Source organism: Neomonachus schauinslandi, chromosome 12 (assembly GCF_002201575.2).
Source record: "Neomonachus schauinslandi chromosome 12, ASM220157v2, whole genome shotgun sequence".
Lineage (NCBI taxonomy): Eukaryota > Metazoa > Chordata > Mammalia > Carnivora > Phocidae > Neomonachus > Neomonachus schauinslandi.
In genome coordinates this window covers 103,078,147-103,093,895 of record NC_058414.1, presented here as the reverse complement: position 1 = coordinate 103,093,895, position 15,749 = coordinate 103,078,147, and the positions used below count along the sequence as shown (strand labels likewise).

The following is a 15,749-nucleotide window of genomic DNA, read 5'->3' as shown; positions in this document are numbered from 1 at the left end:
AAATCATTTTTCATCTATCTCACTGACAAAGATTTTTAAAAGAGAAGTGGTCTCAAACCTGGGGGACTGGGAAGGTGAAAGACTTGGTTCATACACCTGCTGCTCAACTGATAAAATACTGCTGGAAAGCAACTGGACAACAGGAGACAAGAGTCATTTAAATGTTTACACCCTTAGGCCAGAAATTCTCCTTCATGGAAATTTGCTAAGAAAAGAATTTCAAAAGCATAATAACATTTGTACATTAAAATAGCATCATAATGTCTGAAATTCACTTCAAAATACTTCAGGAAGAGGAGTGGGCAGAGATAAAGCAAAACTGCCTTTAACTGAAAGCTGCTGAAGCAGAGTGACAAATGCATGAGGGTGACAGTCACTCTGCTCTCTTCTTTTATATATGCTTAAAATTTTCCGTAAGAAGTTCTTTTAAAAAAAAAAAGTTACAGCACAGGGACCTGGGTGGCTCAGGCAGTTAAGTGTCTGACTCTTGATCTCAGCTTGGGTCCTGATCTCAGGGATATGAGTTCAAGCCCCTCATCATCCACGCTGGGCATGGAGCCTACTTTAAAAAAAAAATTTTTTTTTTTTTTTTTAAATAAAAAAATAAAAATAAGTCATAGCAATGAGCTGGATACAACCTCAGTAAATACAGGAATGGCTAGGTATACTATAATATATACAAACTGAAATATTATGTAGCCATTATAAAATATCTTAAGAAACATTTCATGAGGGGCGGCTAGGTGGCTCACTCCGTTAAGCGTCTGCCTTCAGCTCAGGTCATGATCCCAGGGTCCTGGGATCGAGCCCCGTGTCGGGCTCCCTGCTCAGCGGGGAGTCTGCTTCTCTCTCTGTTTCTGCCTGCCGCGCCCCCTGCTTGTGCTCGCCCGCTCTCTCTCAGTCTGACAAATAAATAAAATCTTAAAAATAAAAAAAAAGAATATTTCATGACAACAGGAAAATGCGAACAATACAATGCTAAATTAAAAAGCAGTGTTTTTTATATGTAACATTTAAATTATACTCTAAAACATATGAAAAAAGAATATAAGGATATATGGTAAAATGTCAGTCATGAGGGCTTATATCTGTTTTTTTCATTATTTCTCTTTTGATATATCTGAGCTCTTTGATTCCTATAAGGTATAGCGTTAGGAAAGAAGAGAAGAGGAAAGGGGGGGGGGTATATACACTGTTCCCAAGCAGACAAATTTCCCAACTGGCCAAGGTGGGTGAGGGCCCTGCCACCAAGACAGAGGCAGCAGGCTGCTGCGCTCCCGTCCCATGGGAAAGGAGGCCAAGTCACACCAATCAACTAGTCCAATAAGAGAAAGTGACACTACACCCCCAGAAGAGTCAGCATTACTATCCAAACCAAACTGTGCTTTTCCATCTTTATTGGTAAGAGACCTGACCAAAGCTTTCACAAGATGGGGACAAATGTCTAGGGACATTTCACAAGATGGGGACACCAGTCTAGTCCACTAGGACTGGTGGAACATCCTGATAGAGACACGGGGCAAACTATGCTGCCCCAGGCTTGCCCAAGGATAGAAATCCAACTTACATAAAAAATATCTTACTACATTTAAACATTTTAACATCTAACTGGTATTCTTCACTAAAGTATCTTAAATAATTCCAAAGGAAAAAAACGTGTTTACATTAAGAGTAGTGAACTCCCAGGTACAGTGAGAGCACCTAAAGGATGTGCAAAGTAATTATCACTGAGTCACCAAGAAACCAGTACCACTTTCCCCCTGTGACCATGACACAGGAAGGACTAGCCCTGCACCCCAATCACATGACACATGCAGGGCACCCTGAAGCCAGAGAGTGAGCCCCTCAAACAAGGAAAGGCTGAGGGGCCATCTCGCAGGTTTTTCACTTTCAGTATTTTGCTGTTTCCCCATGTACTTACATGAGATCAAGTGGATCTACAGGGAACTAAATTAATTCTTACTGAGAGTTACAGGTGATGAGAGCCACTTAAAGGAGGAAAGGCTGAGGCAGGCTGAAGCCAGGCCACCCGAGGGCCAGTGATGCAGTAAGAAACAAGACAGAGAAAGGAAAGTGGCTTCAAAAGAATCCTATAACAAATTCATATATTAGCAAAAAAGCTAATAATGCAACAGAGTAAGTTACAAGAAAATGGCAACACTGGTACTTCTCCCACTACAAGATCTTCATTAGCTTTATTATAAATGATATTAAAAGGAAAATATAATCAGGTCTAATAAATCAGACAAGTGATGTGACCTTATCACCTGAAAGTATAATGAGCTTATATATAGTAACTGTGGACAGTAAGAAGCCACCACAATCTTAAGACTTTAAAAAACTAAGCATAAAAAAACTACCTTGATATTTAGTAAGAACAGCAAGTGTTTTTAAACTGTTAATAAATAAAAATTCACTATTTCACTTTAATCTTTGGATTTGTATTTCTATTTTTCGTGTATGTTTTATAATGTTATTGGTAGAGTAACATAAACATACACATACATTATATATAGATATACACATATCAGAGTTAATTACTGCAAAGTTTTGTTTAATCAAAAAGGTTTAGAGAAACCTATATTAGGGTTTAGACTAGTATTCTCACTTATCTGAATGTGTGTTACATTTGAGTATAGCTATCTCTGAGCTTATCTCCAGACTTTCAAAAAGGGAATGCAAACTATTAGCCTCCAAATGTTAGTTTTCTTGTGAGTGGCGGTTTTATGTTACTGCTTTCACAAACTCAGCACCTGCTGGAGTGCATCGGACTGAGTGAGAACTAAAATATTTGCATCAAAGGACTGATCACTTGAGGTAGAAGTTACTGGAGAACTTATTAACAGACTAAACAGTCAGCTCTCTGTGCATTTAAAAGATAATTCAATTCACAACATTGCAATCTGCACCCAAACTTCCAGTACCACATCCCATTCATGAGATATATTCCTGTATGTTCAGTACAATGAAGCAGCTGGAGGGTGGTTTCAGGAAGACCTCAATTTCTTACCTTTTTGCCAGACAGCAAATCTTCTCCAAGTAAGTCATCTTCAAGTTCACTGGGGATAAAGAAAAAGAGGCATGCCAATGCATTATTCCTACAACACTGGAAAGCCTGCAGATCACTGGGAAATCTCCCCCGGACTTCAGGGTTTGGCTACTTTCCTGTTTAGTTTGCTATGCTTCCCTTTTTCTTTATTAATAATGAGAATGTAGTCAACGATATAGGGAATATGTGGTCTTTTAAGTGTGGGAGGCTCTGTGAGAGGAGGTGGTTCTCACTAGACTTCTGATCTCAGTTTTCCACCTCAATATGAGATCTTTATTTCTTTGGACCTGTTCAGTAATCATTAAAAGAAGAAACTACAATAGGTAACATCTATGCTTTCTCCTGCCTTGAAAAACCTATCATGAAATAGGAAAAGATGTCCAACATCATTAACTAGGAAAGTTAAAACTAAAACCACTGAGAGACCATTTGACACTCATCAAAATGCAAAACCTGAAAAGATGAAAAACACAAGGCTGATGAGAGCACCCAAGTAAATCATCGTGACTAAGAGAATTATCTTTGTAAAAGATGGAAGTCCTAGCAGTCTGAAATTTTTTTTGTCAGCATGCTTATGTTCTGAAGTGATCAGGAGCAGATTATGTCACAATTAAATTCAAAACCTTTACCAGATCAAAAAGCTAAAGAAATTTCCCGCTGTGTGTATGTGTGTGTGTGTATATACATACATATATATATATATATATATATTTTATTTTTTTTTTTTTTTTTGGTTGATGAAGATGGCTACCACTGAATTATATTCTTAGCTCTGGGGAACCCAATGTCTTAAGAACAAATGTCTTTTAAGGACAACATCTAGAAGGAGAAAATAATCAGATTGTGCTTCCAGGTGCAAATGCACCAATATTCTTATTAGGGCTGTTACTCTATTTATAAGCACTCTGGTTACAAATTTCTGTAGGTTTTGGGCACAACTTTATCCAAAAACCATGTTTACTTGTAGAGTGTGCTACTTTGCAGAATACCAGAATATACAGGAATGCCTACTGGAGTTATAAAAGAAATGACTGTTTCTATACACCACCTTTTAGAACTAGAAATAATTCAACAAATCTTTTCATTCATGCACTGAACACCTTTTTGTTATCTTGTTACCCTATATAAATCCTATACCCTCATTTTATAGATAAAGAAAACAAGGATAAGAGATTAAATAATTGGCCCAAAGTCACACAGCATGGACAGACCCAGGACAAGAGGTTACCCATGGGGTAAATCTTTCACAGACTTGTATGAGTAAGACAGCTAGCTATCAGAGAATAACATGTAACTTCTTCCAACATTTCCACAAATCACCTAATCAGCTGTCAAGATACAATGTCTGCATCTTCCGTGTTAAAATCATCCTCTATGGGTGAGGAAAAAAGGATCTAGTCACCATACGGACAGGAACTCCATTTGAGAACTGATTCTAGATGACCAAAACAGACACTCGCCCCTTTGAAGACAAGCACCCATGCTAGGCCATCATCACTCTAACTGAAAATGAAAGGTAACACCACCTGCTCAGGGGATACTGAGAACTCTTAAAACCAGAATACAGAAAGGCGTTGGTAAATATACAAGCAAAAATCTAGAAACTATCTGTACTATTTGCTAACAAAGGATGTATACAAAAGAAATCAGTCTTTGATGACTACCTATTTTTCCTAAACAAAAGCATTTTTTAAAAGAAGATAAGGAAAGCTAACAGTTATAAATGAGTGGAGTGTACCGAGATGGAGAATAGTTGCTTCCATGACTAACAAAGACAACAGCATGAAATAAGCAAGCAGGATGGGGAGACAGAGGGATTAGGTCCATACAACCACAACAGACATAAATTATAGCTCAAGAAATCGTGAGCATCCATTCAGTGTATTATGTGCCAGGAACCATTCTAAGTGTTTCACACGTATTAGCTTTTTTGTCGACATGACAACCCCATTATGTAGATATTTACATCATCCCCCTTTTTTTAAAACGTGAAAACCAAGACACGGAGATGTTAAATAATTGGCTCAAGGTCACCCAGCTAGGAAGTGGCAAAGTCAACAGGCGAACCCCGAGATGCTCTAGCTCCGGGGTCCAAACCCTAACTATTATGCACAAACCCCACACAGAAAGTAAATGTACTTCCCTACTGTCATCACCAAGCTGGATCCTTACAAAAGGTGTACACAGAAGGGAAGAAATTTATGAAATATAAAACACACCAAGGCCACTGAAAACAAGACGACAATGAGCTCCTGGGAGCGACCAACCCAATCAGGTCCTCTCAAAGAGCTGCGGCACAGCACCCCCGCCCGTAAAGGCAGCTGGGCCTGTGGGCCCGGAAAGGAGAGCAGCACAGGGCGACTGAGGCGCTTCCTGGGTGCAAATGCACGGCTCCCTCAGGCTCTCACCGTCACCACCACTACAGAGTGGCAAGAACCACCTCTCTGGCCGCTGTTCTCATCCAAGACGAGAGACAATCAGCTCTTTTAGAGCAAGTGTACTTTTACTAGTAAACAGGTGTACACTGAAAGACACTTCCAGGAAACAAGTATTCTATAGTCAGCCACATGGCTGCAGCCTTTCAAAACCACAAGGGTAAGTGACAACACAACCTGCACTCAGTCCGTTTCCTCGGTGTGCCTCCCCTCCCCTCTCCAGGACACCCTCCTCCGATCTCTGCCAACTCTGTTTCCGGGAAGCTTTCTCTGGGAAGACTCGCGCAGGCTCTCCTGGCCTTTGCTTCTGGATGGCCTTGGCCCATGGGATGACCCAATGGGTCATTACAGAGCAGGAAGAGAGAGACTGCCCCTCCCTGCTACCTGCACAGTCCAGTCCCACCCGCTGCTACCACCGCAACCCCCACTGGGCTCTAGGATGCACTTCTTCCCCCTAGGGTCTGCCGCTATGCCCTGGACACGGCACCAGCTCTTACTGCTTCTTTATTGACCCTCTCCTGTAAATAGCTCCATCATCCAATGACTTCCGTTTAGAGCCGTGAGTATGCCGTCCTTCTCCTGCATGGATACAGATACAAGCACGTCCTTCGGAAAAAACACTCCAGGGGTTAGTTCAACAATAGCACCAGGTTCTTCCAAATGCAAGAGCTGGTCATAACAATTTCTGACTCCCTCTTCTCCTTAGCTTTCAAATTTCTCCCTCTATTATCCAGTACATGGAAGAGACGGTCTTATGCTTTTAAAATATCAAAGAAACACACATGATACAGAACCTCCATATGCAACATGCACTGAAGACGAATGAAGAAAGGAGGCGCTTGTTGGTAAATAATGCTGGGACAGCTGCCATTCACGCCGGGGAGACGAGAAAAACTGGAGCCCTGCCTCACATCATCACCAAACCCAATTTCCATGAGAGCAGAAAGCCAACTAACTTCTTGACAACTGAAAGTCCCACTGAAAGGCTACTGGAATGGTTCAAATATTAATAAAAATAACAACTGCAATGAAAATACACATGCAGTATTTAAATCTATGAGTTGGAAAGGATTCAAAAACAAAACTCACCTTTGGAGGATGCTAAGGAACTGACCCATTATTTTGAAAACTGGTAAATAAAAGTAAAGAATCAAGCACTTATTTAGTACCTCAGAGGAGCCAAGCAGTTTGTTAAGGAGCCAAGAAGTTAACTTGGATCATCCATCCTCCTGCCCATTTTCAAACCTAAGCCTAATCAACATCTAGACCTATTAATTTACAGAAAATGCAAGAGATGAAAGGGCATACTGACACTCCAGGGGTGACAATCAGCAAAAGAAGAAATTCCACAAGACAAACCACCTTGTGTCTTCAAAAAGTTGCAGAGAACTTAAAAAAAAAAAAAAAAAAAGATGCAAAAAAACCTACAGATGAAACAACACTTGGAAAATCTACCTATCAGTTGCAATCTAGGGATCTAATGTGGACTCCACAAACTATAAAACAGCATACAAGACCCATATCCACACTGTGTCGTGTGTGTGATACACTGATATTTACATGAGACAATCAGTAATAAGACATTAACATTCAGGGAGTTTTTCAAAATATAACTCTATTGTGGTTGTCTTTGTAAATCCTCTATTTTTTAGAGAGATACAATCTGAAATATTTTCAGATGAACTTATGTATGTCTGTAATATGAGGAGGGTTGCAAATTACAGATAAAAACAAGACTGACTTTATACCAGTAACTGTTGAAGCTGATGGTACACTGGGTACACTGTACTATTCTATTTTCACATTTTCTTCAAATCCTCAATAAGTTAAAAATCAATCAATTTAATCAATTTCAGGCAAATTATATATCTTAACTATAAAAAAATAAATAAAAACACTTCACAGTTTTCAGAGGAACATGCAAAACATACCAGAACACAAGGCAGGGAAGAATTTCCTAATGACAAAAAGTAGAAAGCACCCTGACCACACACCTCCGTAAGTGATGCCCTCGGGAAGGCCACAGCATTGCCAACGAGTATTCCTGACCAAATACACAACCTAAATCTAGTTCTGAAGAGACACCTGCAAATCCATGCTAAGGGTGAGTCTACAAAATAAAGAGCCTGTCCTCTTCAAAACTGTCAAAGTCGTAAGAAACAAGGATACATAATTCTTCCAGATGAATATAAGGGGGGACAAAATGCACTGTATGATCCTAAACTGAAACTTGAACCAGAAAAAAAGAAACTCATTTTTGGCTATAAAGCACACTCAGGAGAACTGTCAAAACTTGAATAACCGCTGTAGATTAAAAAACACAATTCTGTGTTAGTTAACTTCATGATTTTGAAATGATCCAGTGGCTATGTAAGTGAATGCCCCTGCCCTTGAGAAGCTCACCAGGAAAACTACATGCTGAGGCACATGGGAAGCACACAGCCTGGTGCCCTCAGACCACTGTGAAGAGGAGCGGGGGAAGGGGGGCCTCGGTGAGCGGGTGTGCAGAGGGCACAGAGGACAATGGACATGGCAGGAAGCAACTGTGAGTCTGGGGGCCCAGGAGAGTGTCTGTGACACTCTTGCAACTTTCCTCCAAGCCTGAAAATGATTCCAAAGTACACTGTGTTCATATTTTAATAAAAAAGGAAACAAAAGCCATACAGGAAAAGATTATACATTTGATTACATTATTTATAAAAATCGACCTGAAGGCTGCTGTTTAAAGGAACGCATGTCACAGACTGGGAGGAGATATCTCCAAGCACAAAAAATAAATTGCAGAAAGTATAAAGAATCCCTAAAATCAATAAGAAAAAGACAAACCGTTAAGAAAAATACACAGAGATATGAACAGACAACTGACAGAAGAGAAAATCCATATGGTGAGTGAACTACTAAAATACACGTTTTTATTCCGCTCCCCATCATAATCTTTGAAACAGAACTACGTACCAATACAGATTACGTACCAATACCTCTGGGGAGGCCATTTCTCTTACAGGAGATTTTGTTGTAGGCTCTAAGTAATTTTTCATAGACTGCCTAAGAACTGCTAAAGAGTAATCATCTTTATGTAGGCTCTAAGTTTGTAATGTATATAGTTTTTAATGTAGATTATTCTGTAAAACTCCTGGGGCATCAGTTTTCAAATGGCAATCAGGTAATTCTTTTTACTGAAGATCACTGTTGTTCTTTATTCAGACCTATTTACCTTTATTATTAAATTTTCTGACTGCAACTACAAGGTAATTTTTTACCTTTTCAACACAGTATTTAAGATCTTAAGAAATACGTAGAGGTGCCTGGGTGGCGCAGTCGGTTAAGCGTCCGACTCTTGGTTTCTATGCTAAGGTTGTGATCTCAGGGTTATGAGATTGAACCCTGTGTAGGGCCTGTGCTGAGCCTGGAGCCTGCTGAAGCTTCTCTCTCTCCCTCTTCCTCTGCCCCTCCCCCAAGCTCTCTAAAATAAATAAATGTTAAAAAATATATATATATGTAAAGAAGAATCCTCATTTGAGAACCCCACCACCCAGACTATGCCCTCATGAACTTCTCCCAGTACACATCCCTCTAACTTCTACTAGAGCTGCTCACCAGAAGTAATCACTACACAGAACTGACATTTATCACTACTATGAACATTTTTAACACCTTTAGTGCATGTGTGATATTTTCACCTTCACTAGTAATCAGAGAAATAAAAATTTAAATTACAGTGAGATACTATTACACACATATTAAATTGGCAAAAATTTTAAAGTCTAGCCAAATATTGGGTAGACTAAACAAAAGAACTCTGGCAATGACAGCTCTGGGGATCCACCATATCAATACCACCATTGTGAAAAACACAGACAGAACGGACAATCAGGGCCCTATAGACAATACAGGCCTGGAACTGGAGCCCACCAGAAAGCCTTCTACCTGGAAGGCCTGCCCTTGCCCTCACTTCAGCCCAGCAGGGACAGGCCCACTTGGGAAAGAGCATCAGGTAGCCAACATACTGCTCTCAGTAAAGACCTCTGCAGAGCCGGGATGCCTTGCTGGCTCAGTCAGTAGAGCATGCAACACTTGATCCTGGGGTTTTGAGTCTGAGCCCCACACTGGGTGTGGAGATTACTTAAAAATGAAATCTTAAAAAAAAAATCTCTGCAGAGCCAAGTGGCAGAATCAGAGAAATCAGCACAGACTACAAGTAACCAGGTGTTCTATACCTGTCCCAGTCCTCGTCTGCAGCTCTTCTTCTCCAAGATCGCTCTGCACCAGGCTTATCAAACTGGTCAAAGTCATCATCTGTGAAGGAGAGGCCATGAAAGTCAGTCTTACTAAATTAAAACAGACACAGATATTCAAATACTGACGGCCCCTGACTTACAATGGTTTAACCTATGATTTTCAACTTTACAATGCTGCAAAAGCAATATGCATTCAGTAAAAACCATACTTCATATTTGAATGTGGGTCTTTTCCCAAGCTAGTGACATGCGATACAATTCTTTCTCGTGATGCCAGGCAATGAGCAACAGCCAGAGCTCCCTGTAGCCAAGGGATCATGAGGGTAAACAACGAATACACTGACAACCATCTGTACCCACACAACCATTGTTTGTCACTTTCAGTACAGTATTCAATATGTTACATAACATAGTCAACACTTCATCATAAAATAGGCTTTGTGTTACAGGATTCTGCCTTAAAGTAGGCCAGGCTAAGCTATAATATAATGTTCAGCAGGTTAGGTCTATGCATTTTCAGTTACAGTATTTTCAATTTACAACAGGCTTACCAGGACATAACCCCATAAGCTAAGGAAGAGCTGTACTGAAACAACCAGTTTCTTCTAAGGATTCCTGACGTAACATTTTAAAACGTAAAGGTTCTGGCTCTCTGCTCCTCCCCTCTTCTTGCGCAGTACCAGCTTCACCCGAGACACAGTGCTGAAGGTCTACATGTTCCAGTATGATCCCACCAGGGCAAATTCAATGGCCCTATCAAGGCTGAGAACAGGAAACTCATCAATGGAAAGCCCATCTCCACCTTCCAGGAGCGAGATCCCACCACCAAATGGGGTGATGCTGGTGCTGAGCAGGTTGTGAAGTCCGCTGGGGACATGGAGAAGGCTGGCGCTCACTTGAAGGGTGGAGCCGAGAGGGTCATCATCTCTACCACTTTTGCTGAAGCCCCCATGTTTGTGATGGGTGGGCATGAATCATGAGAAGTATGACAACTCCCTCAAGATGGTCGGCAATGCCTCCTGCACCACCAACTGCTTGGCCACTCTGGCCAAGGTTATCCATGACCATGGATAGCCCCTCTGGGAACGTGTGGTCTTTTAAGTGTGGGAGGCTCTGCTAGAGGATTTTTACAGAATCCTGGAGGTCAGGCTAACGTCAAGCTAAGGCTGCCTTTTGCCTCTAGCAAAGTATTAATGCTGAGGCAGCCGAGCTCCTTGAAGAAGGTCACCCTGCCTGTCCCAAGAACTTGCCAATGTGCTGCAAAGGAGATTTAATTTTTTCTATATTTCTTTTGCCTTTGTTCTCACATCAAGAGATTATGTTCATGAGTCAAGACTCATTATTACTGAAATGTCAATCTCTCCCCAAACTGATCTATAGATTCAACATAATCCCAATCAAAATCCTAGCAACTTTTCTGTAGAAATTCAAAAAGTGATTCTAAAATTCATATTGAAATACAAAGGACCTAAAATAACCAAAACAATTCTGAAAAAAGAGCATGTTGGAAAACTAACATTGTCTGATTTTAAGAATTATTAGAAAGCTATAATAATGAAAACTGTGGTGTTGGTATAAAAATAGACAAACAGACCAATGGAACAGAACAGCCTATCGAGAACATACGTGGACAACTGATATTTTACAAAGACTCAAAGAAAAGTCTTTTCAAATGGTACTAGAAGAACTGGATCACCATATGGAAAAAAAAAAAGGGGGGTGGGGTGGAGAAAGAGAGAAGGGAAAAAAGTGAACCTGGATCCATTCCTTATTAAAACACAGAAAAAACTCTTTGTGGTCCCTGGGTTAGGCAAGGACATACTGGTGACAGCAAAAGCCCAATCAATAAAAGAACAAAACGAGAATCTGGACTGCAACAAAATTTTAAAACTTCTATCCTCCAGAAGTTATCATTAAGAAAGTGAAGACAAGGGCGCCTGGGTGGCTCAGTTGGTTAAGCGACTGCCTTCGGCTCAGGTCATGATCCTGGAGTCCCTGGATCGAGTCCCGCATCGGGCTCCCTGCTCAGTGGGGAGTCTGCTTCTCCCTCTGACCCTCCCCCCTCTCATGTGCTCTCTCTCTCTCATTCTCTCTCTCTCTCTCAAATAAATAAATAAAATCTTAAAAAAAAAAAAAAAAAGAAAGTGAAGACAAGCCAAACTAATAGTAAGTGTGCGCAAAGTACATATCTATTAAAAAAGGACCTGCATACAGAAAATATTAAAAACTCTCAAACTGAACAATAAAAACTCAACTTTTTCTAAAGAGAAAATTTTTTTTTTTTTAAGATTTTATTTATTTTAGAGAGAGAGAGCCGCAAGCAAGGGGAGGAGCAGAGGAGGAGGGAGAAAGAAGGGGAAAGAATCTTAAGCTGACTCCGAGAGGAGCCTGGACACAGGGACCCATCAACCCTGAGATCATGACCTGAGCCGAAACCAAGATTCAGATGTGTAACTGAGTGAGCTGCTCAGGCGTCCTTAAGGGGAAAAATATTTAAATAGAGACTTCACCAAAAAAAACATGTATGTATGACAAAGAGCATATGAAAAGATTCTCAACATTACACTGTCATTAGGGAAATGTAAATTAAAGCCACAACAATACAGCACGACATATCTATGAGAATGAGTAAAATTCAAGACCTACTATACCAAGTGTTGTCAAGAATGTGGAGCAACTGAACTCATATTCTGCTGACAGGAATGTGAAGTGATACAACCACTTAATAAAATAGTTTGGCAGTTTTGTTTTTTTTTTAAGATTTTATTTATTTGGGAGAGAGAGCACAAACAGGGGCGAGTGGAAGAGGGAGACACAGGCTCTCCGCTAAGCAGGGAGCCCGATGCAGGACTTAATCCCAGGACCCTGGGATCATGACCCGAGCCGAAGGCAGACACTTAACCAACTGAGCCACCCAGGTGCCCCAGTCTGGCAGTTTCTTAAGTTAAATATACCCCTACCACATGATCCAGCCATTCCACTCCTTTGTAACTACCCAAGAGAAAAAAAATATATAAATCCATGCAAAGGCTTGTACACAAATGTTCATAGGCACAATATTGGTAAAAGCCCAAAAGTGGAAACAACCCAAATGTCCATCAACAGGCAAACAGATCAACAAATTGTGGACTATCTGTAAGTACAAGTCTACTCAGCAATAAAGGAGAATTAAATACTGGTACACTCAACAACACGGATGACCTTCAAAATAATTATGCTGAGAGAAGCCAGACAAAAAAAAGAACACATACTCTCAGATTCCTTTTTATAAAATGGTACTGTTACAACAGTAACAGAATCAGCATTTGCTCAGGGACAGCAGGGCAGGAAGCAGGAATTAAAAAGGACACGAAGACACTTCTGACGATGACACATTCATTACCCTGACTGTGGCTGTGGTTTCATGGATGTATACATATACCCAAACTTATCAAATTGTATGTTTCAAAGATACGCAATCTCCTGTATGTCAATTACACTTCAATGGAATCAGTTTTTTTTAAAAAGATAATTAAGAAACTCTGGTCAGGGATGAAAAACTCAAATGTCTACAGGAAGTACACAGGGGAATATAAATGAGCAAAGCAGACTAGGTGGGAATTACATCAAATTAGCAGGACTTTACCTTGTTTACAGACAGGAGCATTACCACCTATTACAGGGAACGCACACCCAGTGAAGGCAGATTCCAACTTTTCAAGAGAAGACAAATATATGGATTGTTCCTTAGTTTTTAAATGTAAGCAACTAATTCAGGTTTCTGGGGGCACCTGCGCGGCTCAGTGGGTTAACCATCTGCCTTCGGCTCAGGTCATGATCCCAGGGTCCTGAGATCAAGCCCCAAGTCGGGCTCCCTGCTCAGCAGAGAGCCCTGCTTCTCCCTCTCCCTCTACCCCGCCCTGCCACTCGTGCTCTCTCTTGCTCTCGCAATCTCTATCTCAAATAAATAAAAATCTTTAAAAATAAATAAACAAAACAATTCAAGTTTCTGTGTTAATTTTCCTTCCTCCCCCAGATTACATACTTCATGAAAACAGAGTATTCCCCAGCTATGACAACGTGAACAAAGTCCCAACATTTTATAAGCAAAAAGGTTTGTTCATGGCCTTTTTCACATCAGTTCACAGGGAAGGTATTAATGGTCACAATCACCCCTGGCAGATAATGCTAATTACAACACCCAATTCTGCTGAGGACAGAAAACCTTTATGCCAAGGTAACAATCACCTAGAAACCTTAAAAATTATACAATCCCTGACCCCACCCTGAATCTGATTCAGTGGGCTCTATTTTTTGTTTTTTAAAGCTTCTCAGTAATTGTAATGACAGCTAGAGCTGAGAATCCCTGCCCCCAGTTGACCACAATCCATCAGAGAAGATACTCCAGAAGAAAATTTAACTGTCATCTTGCTATATATATATACATATATATATATATATACACACATACATATATATATATATGTATATATAACTGCTTCCTGCAGTTAAATCCACAAAAGTCAAAATTAGAAGCCTGGATTATGCAAAAATAGTTAAATAGATACTTCTCCAAAGGAGAGACCCCCATAAAACGTCCAAGAAAATTAAGGATTAGTGCAAGTTAAGCAGAAACTATGAACAGAACTAAGATCACGAAACCCGATTCCTTCAACAATTATTTGAGCACCTAATGTATGCCCGGCATTGTTCTAAACACCTGACATACAGGGGTGTACAGGATAAAAATTTCCACCATGTGCAGGTTACAGTCTAACAGGTACAGACAAACAAAATCCCACAAACAAATATATATGGAAAACAAGGAGGAGGGGAGTGGGAGGTGCTAACCAGGCTGATTACAATTTTAAAGAGAATGATCAGTGTAAAATGCATTTAAAATGGACATGGGAAGCACTGCCAATATAATTGATGATACAGTAACAGCACTGTATGGTGACAGATGGGAGCTAAACTTGTGAGCACAGCAAAAGGTACAGAGCTGTCAAATCACTATGTTGTAACCTTGAAACATGTAACATTTTATTGATTATACTAAAATTTTTTAAATTTAAAAACAAAATGTACATGAGCTGTATCTTTCAATATTTACTGTATTAGAAATTAAAACCAAGGCATTTTAAAAATATTTTATTCACAAATTGGTGTAAAAGAAATAAACCCATTACACGTTAACGTAACATATTCTTAATGAAAACTGTATTTATTTATTTATTTATTTTAAAGATTTTATTTATTTGACAGAGAGAGAGACAGCGAGAGAGGGAACACAAGCAGGGGGAGTGGGAGAGGGAGAAGCAGGCTTCCCGCAGAGCAGGGAGCCCGATGCAGGGCTCGATCCCAGGACCCTGGGATCATGACCTGAGCCGAAGGCAGACGCTTAACGACTGAGCCACCCAGGCGCCCCGTTAATGAAAACTGTATTTAAAAAAAGAAAGATTTTTGTTTTGCAAAACTCTTTAATGTCTCTCTGTAGAAGACAGCTTGATTTTTACATCTGCTTCTGCATTCGATCTCTTGCAATATATTGTTCTGACTGAAGTGCATGAAAGAAATCCAACTCCAAATGTATGTGAAGTTGTAAGAGGGCATTAAGTGTTTTCAGGTAATTTCAGATATTCTTGATACTATACCAATACTCGATAAGTGGCGGTTTCTCAAAGGCTATTTGCAATGAAGAATCTGAAGCCTTATCAATGAACATTTCATACTCTCACCTGTTAAAATGCAATGGTATGTCTTGCATTGTTAATACATCTTTTAACATGAGTGATTATGTAACATCTTGAAAATACACATTCACTGAATTTTGCTGCTCTTTCAAGTGTGGACACCTTTCATTATTCAATATCAAAAATTAATTTGTTAATAGCACCACCAATCTCATCAGAAAAGTATTCAAATATTGGGACGTCTTCAAGTTCACCATAGCAAATACAACTTTTCCAAAATTCTAATTCTAATTTGGAAGCTTGGATTTTCTCATTGGCAATCAATACTGTCAGTTGATCCCTTGAACAGAGGCTC

The 15,749-nt window shown here is 40.0% G+C and overlaps 1 protein-coding gene across 1 annotated transcript in view; it reads right to left on the bottom strand.

The window, feature by feature from the left end:
• Window positions 1-15,749, bottom strand: part of RBM33 (RNA binding motif protein 33) — a 121,225-nt gene that overhangs the window by 91,272 nt on the left and 14,204 nt on the right. The window contains exons 2-3 of the mRNA XM_021693026.1: window positions 9,702-9,780; window positions 3,011-3,059 (exon numbers count right to left, since the gene is read on the bottom strand). Of these exons, the coding sequence (XP_021548701.1) occupies window positions 3,011-3,059; window positions 9,702-9,780 (128 nt within the window). The remainder of the gene's footprint in view (window positions 1-3,010; window positions 3,060-9,701; window positions 9,781-15,749) is intronic.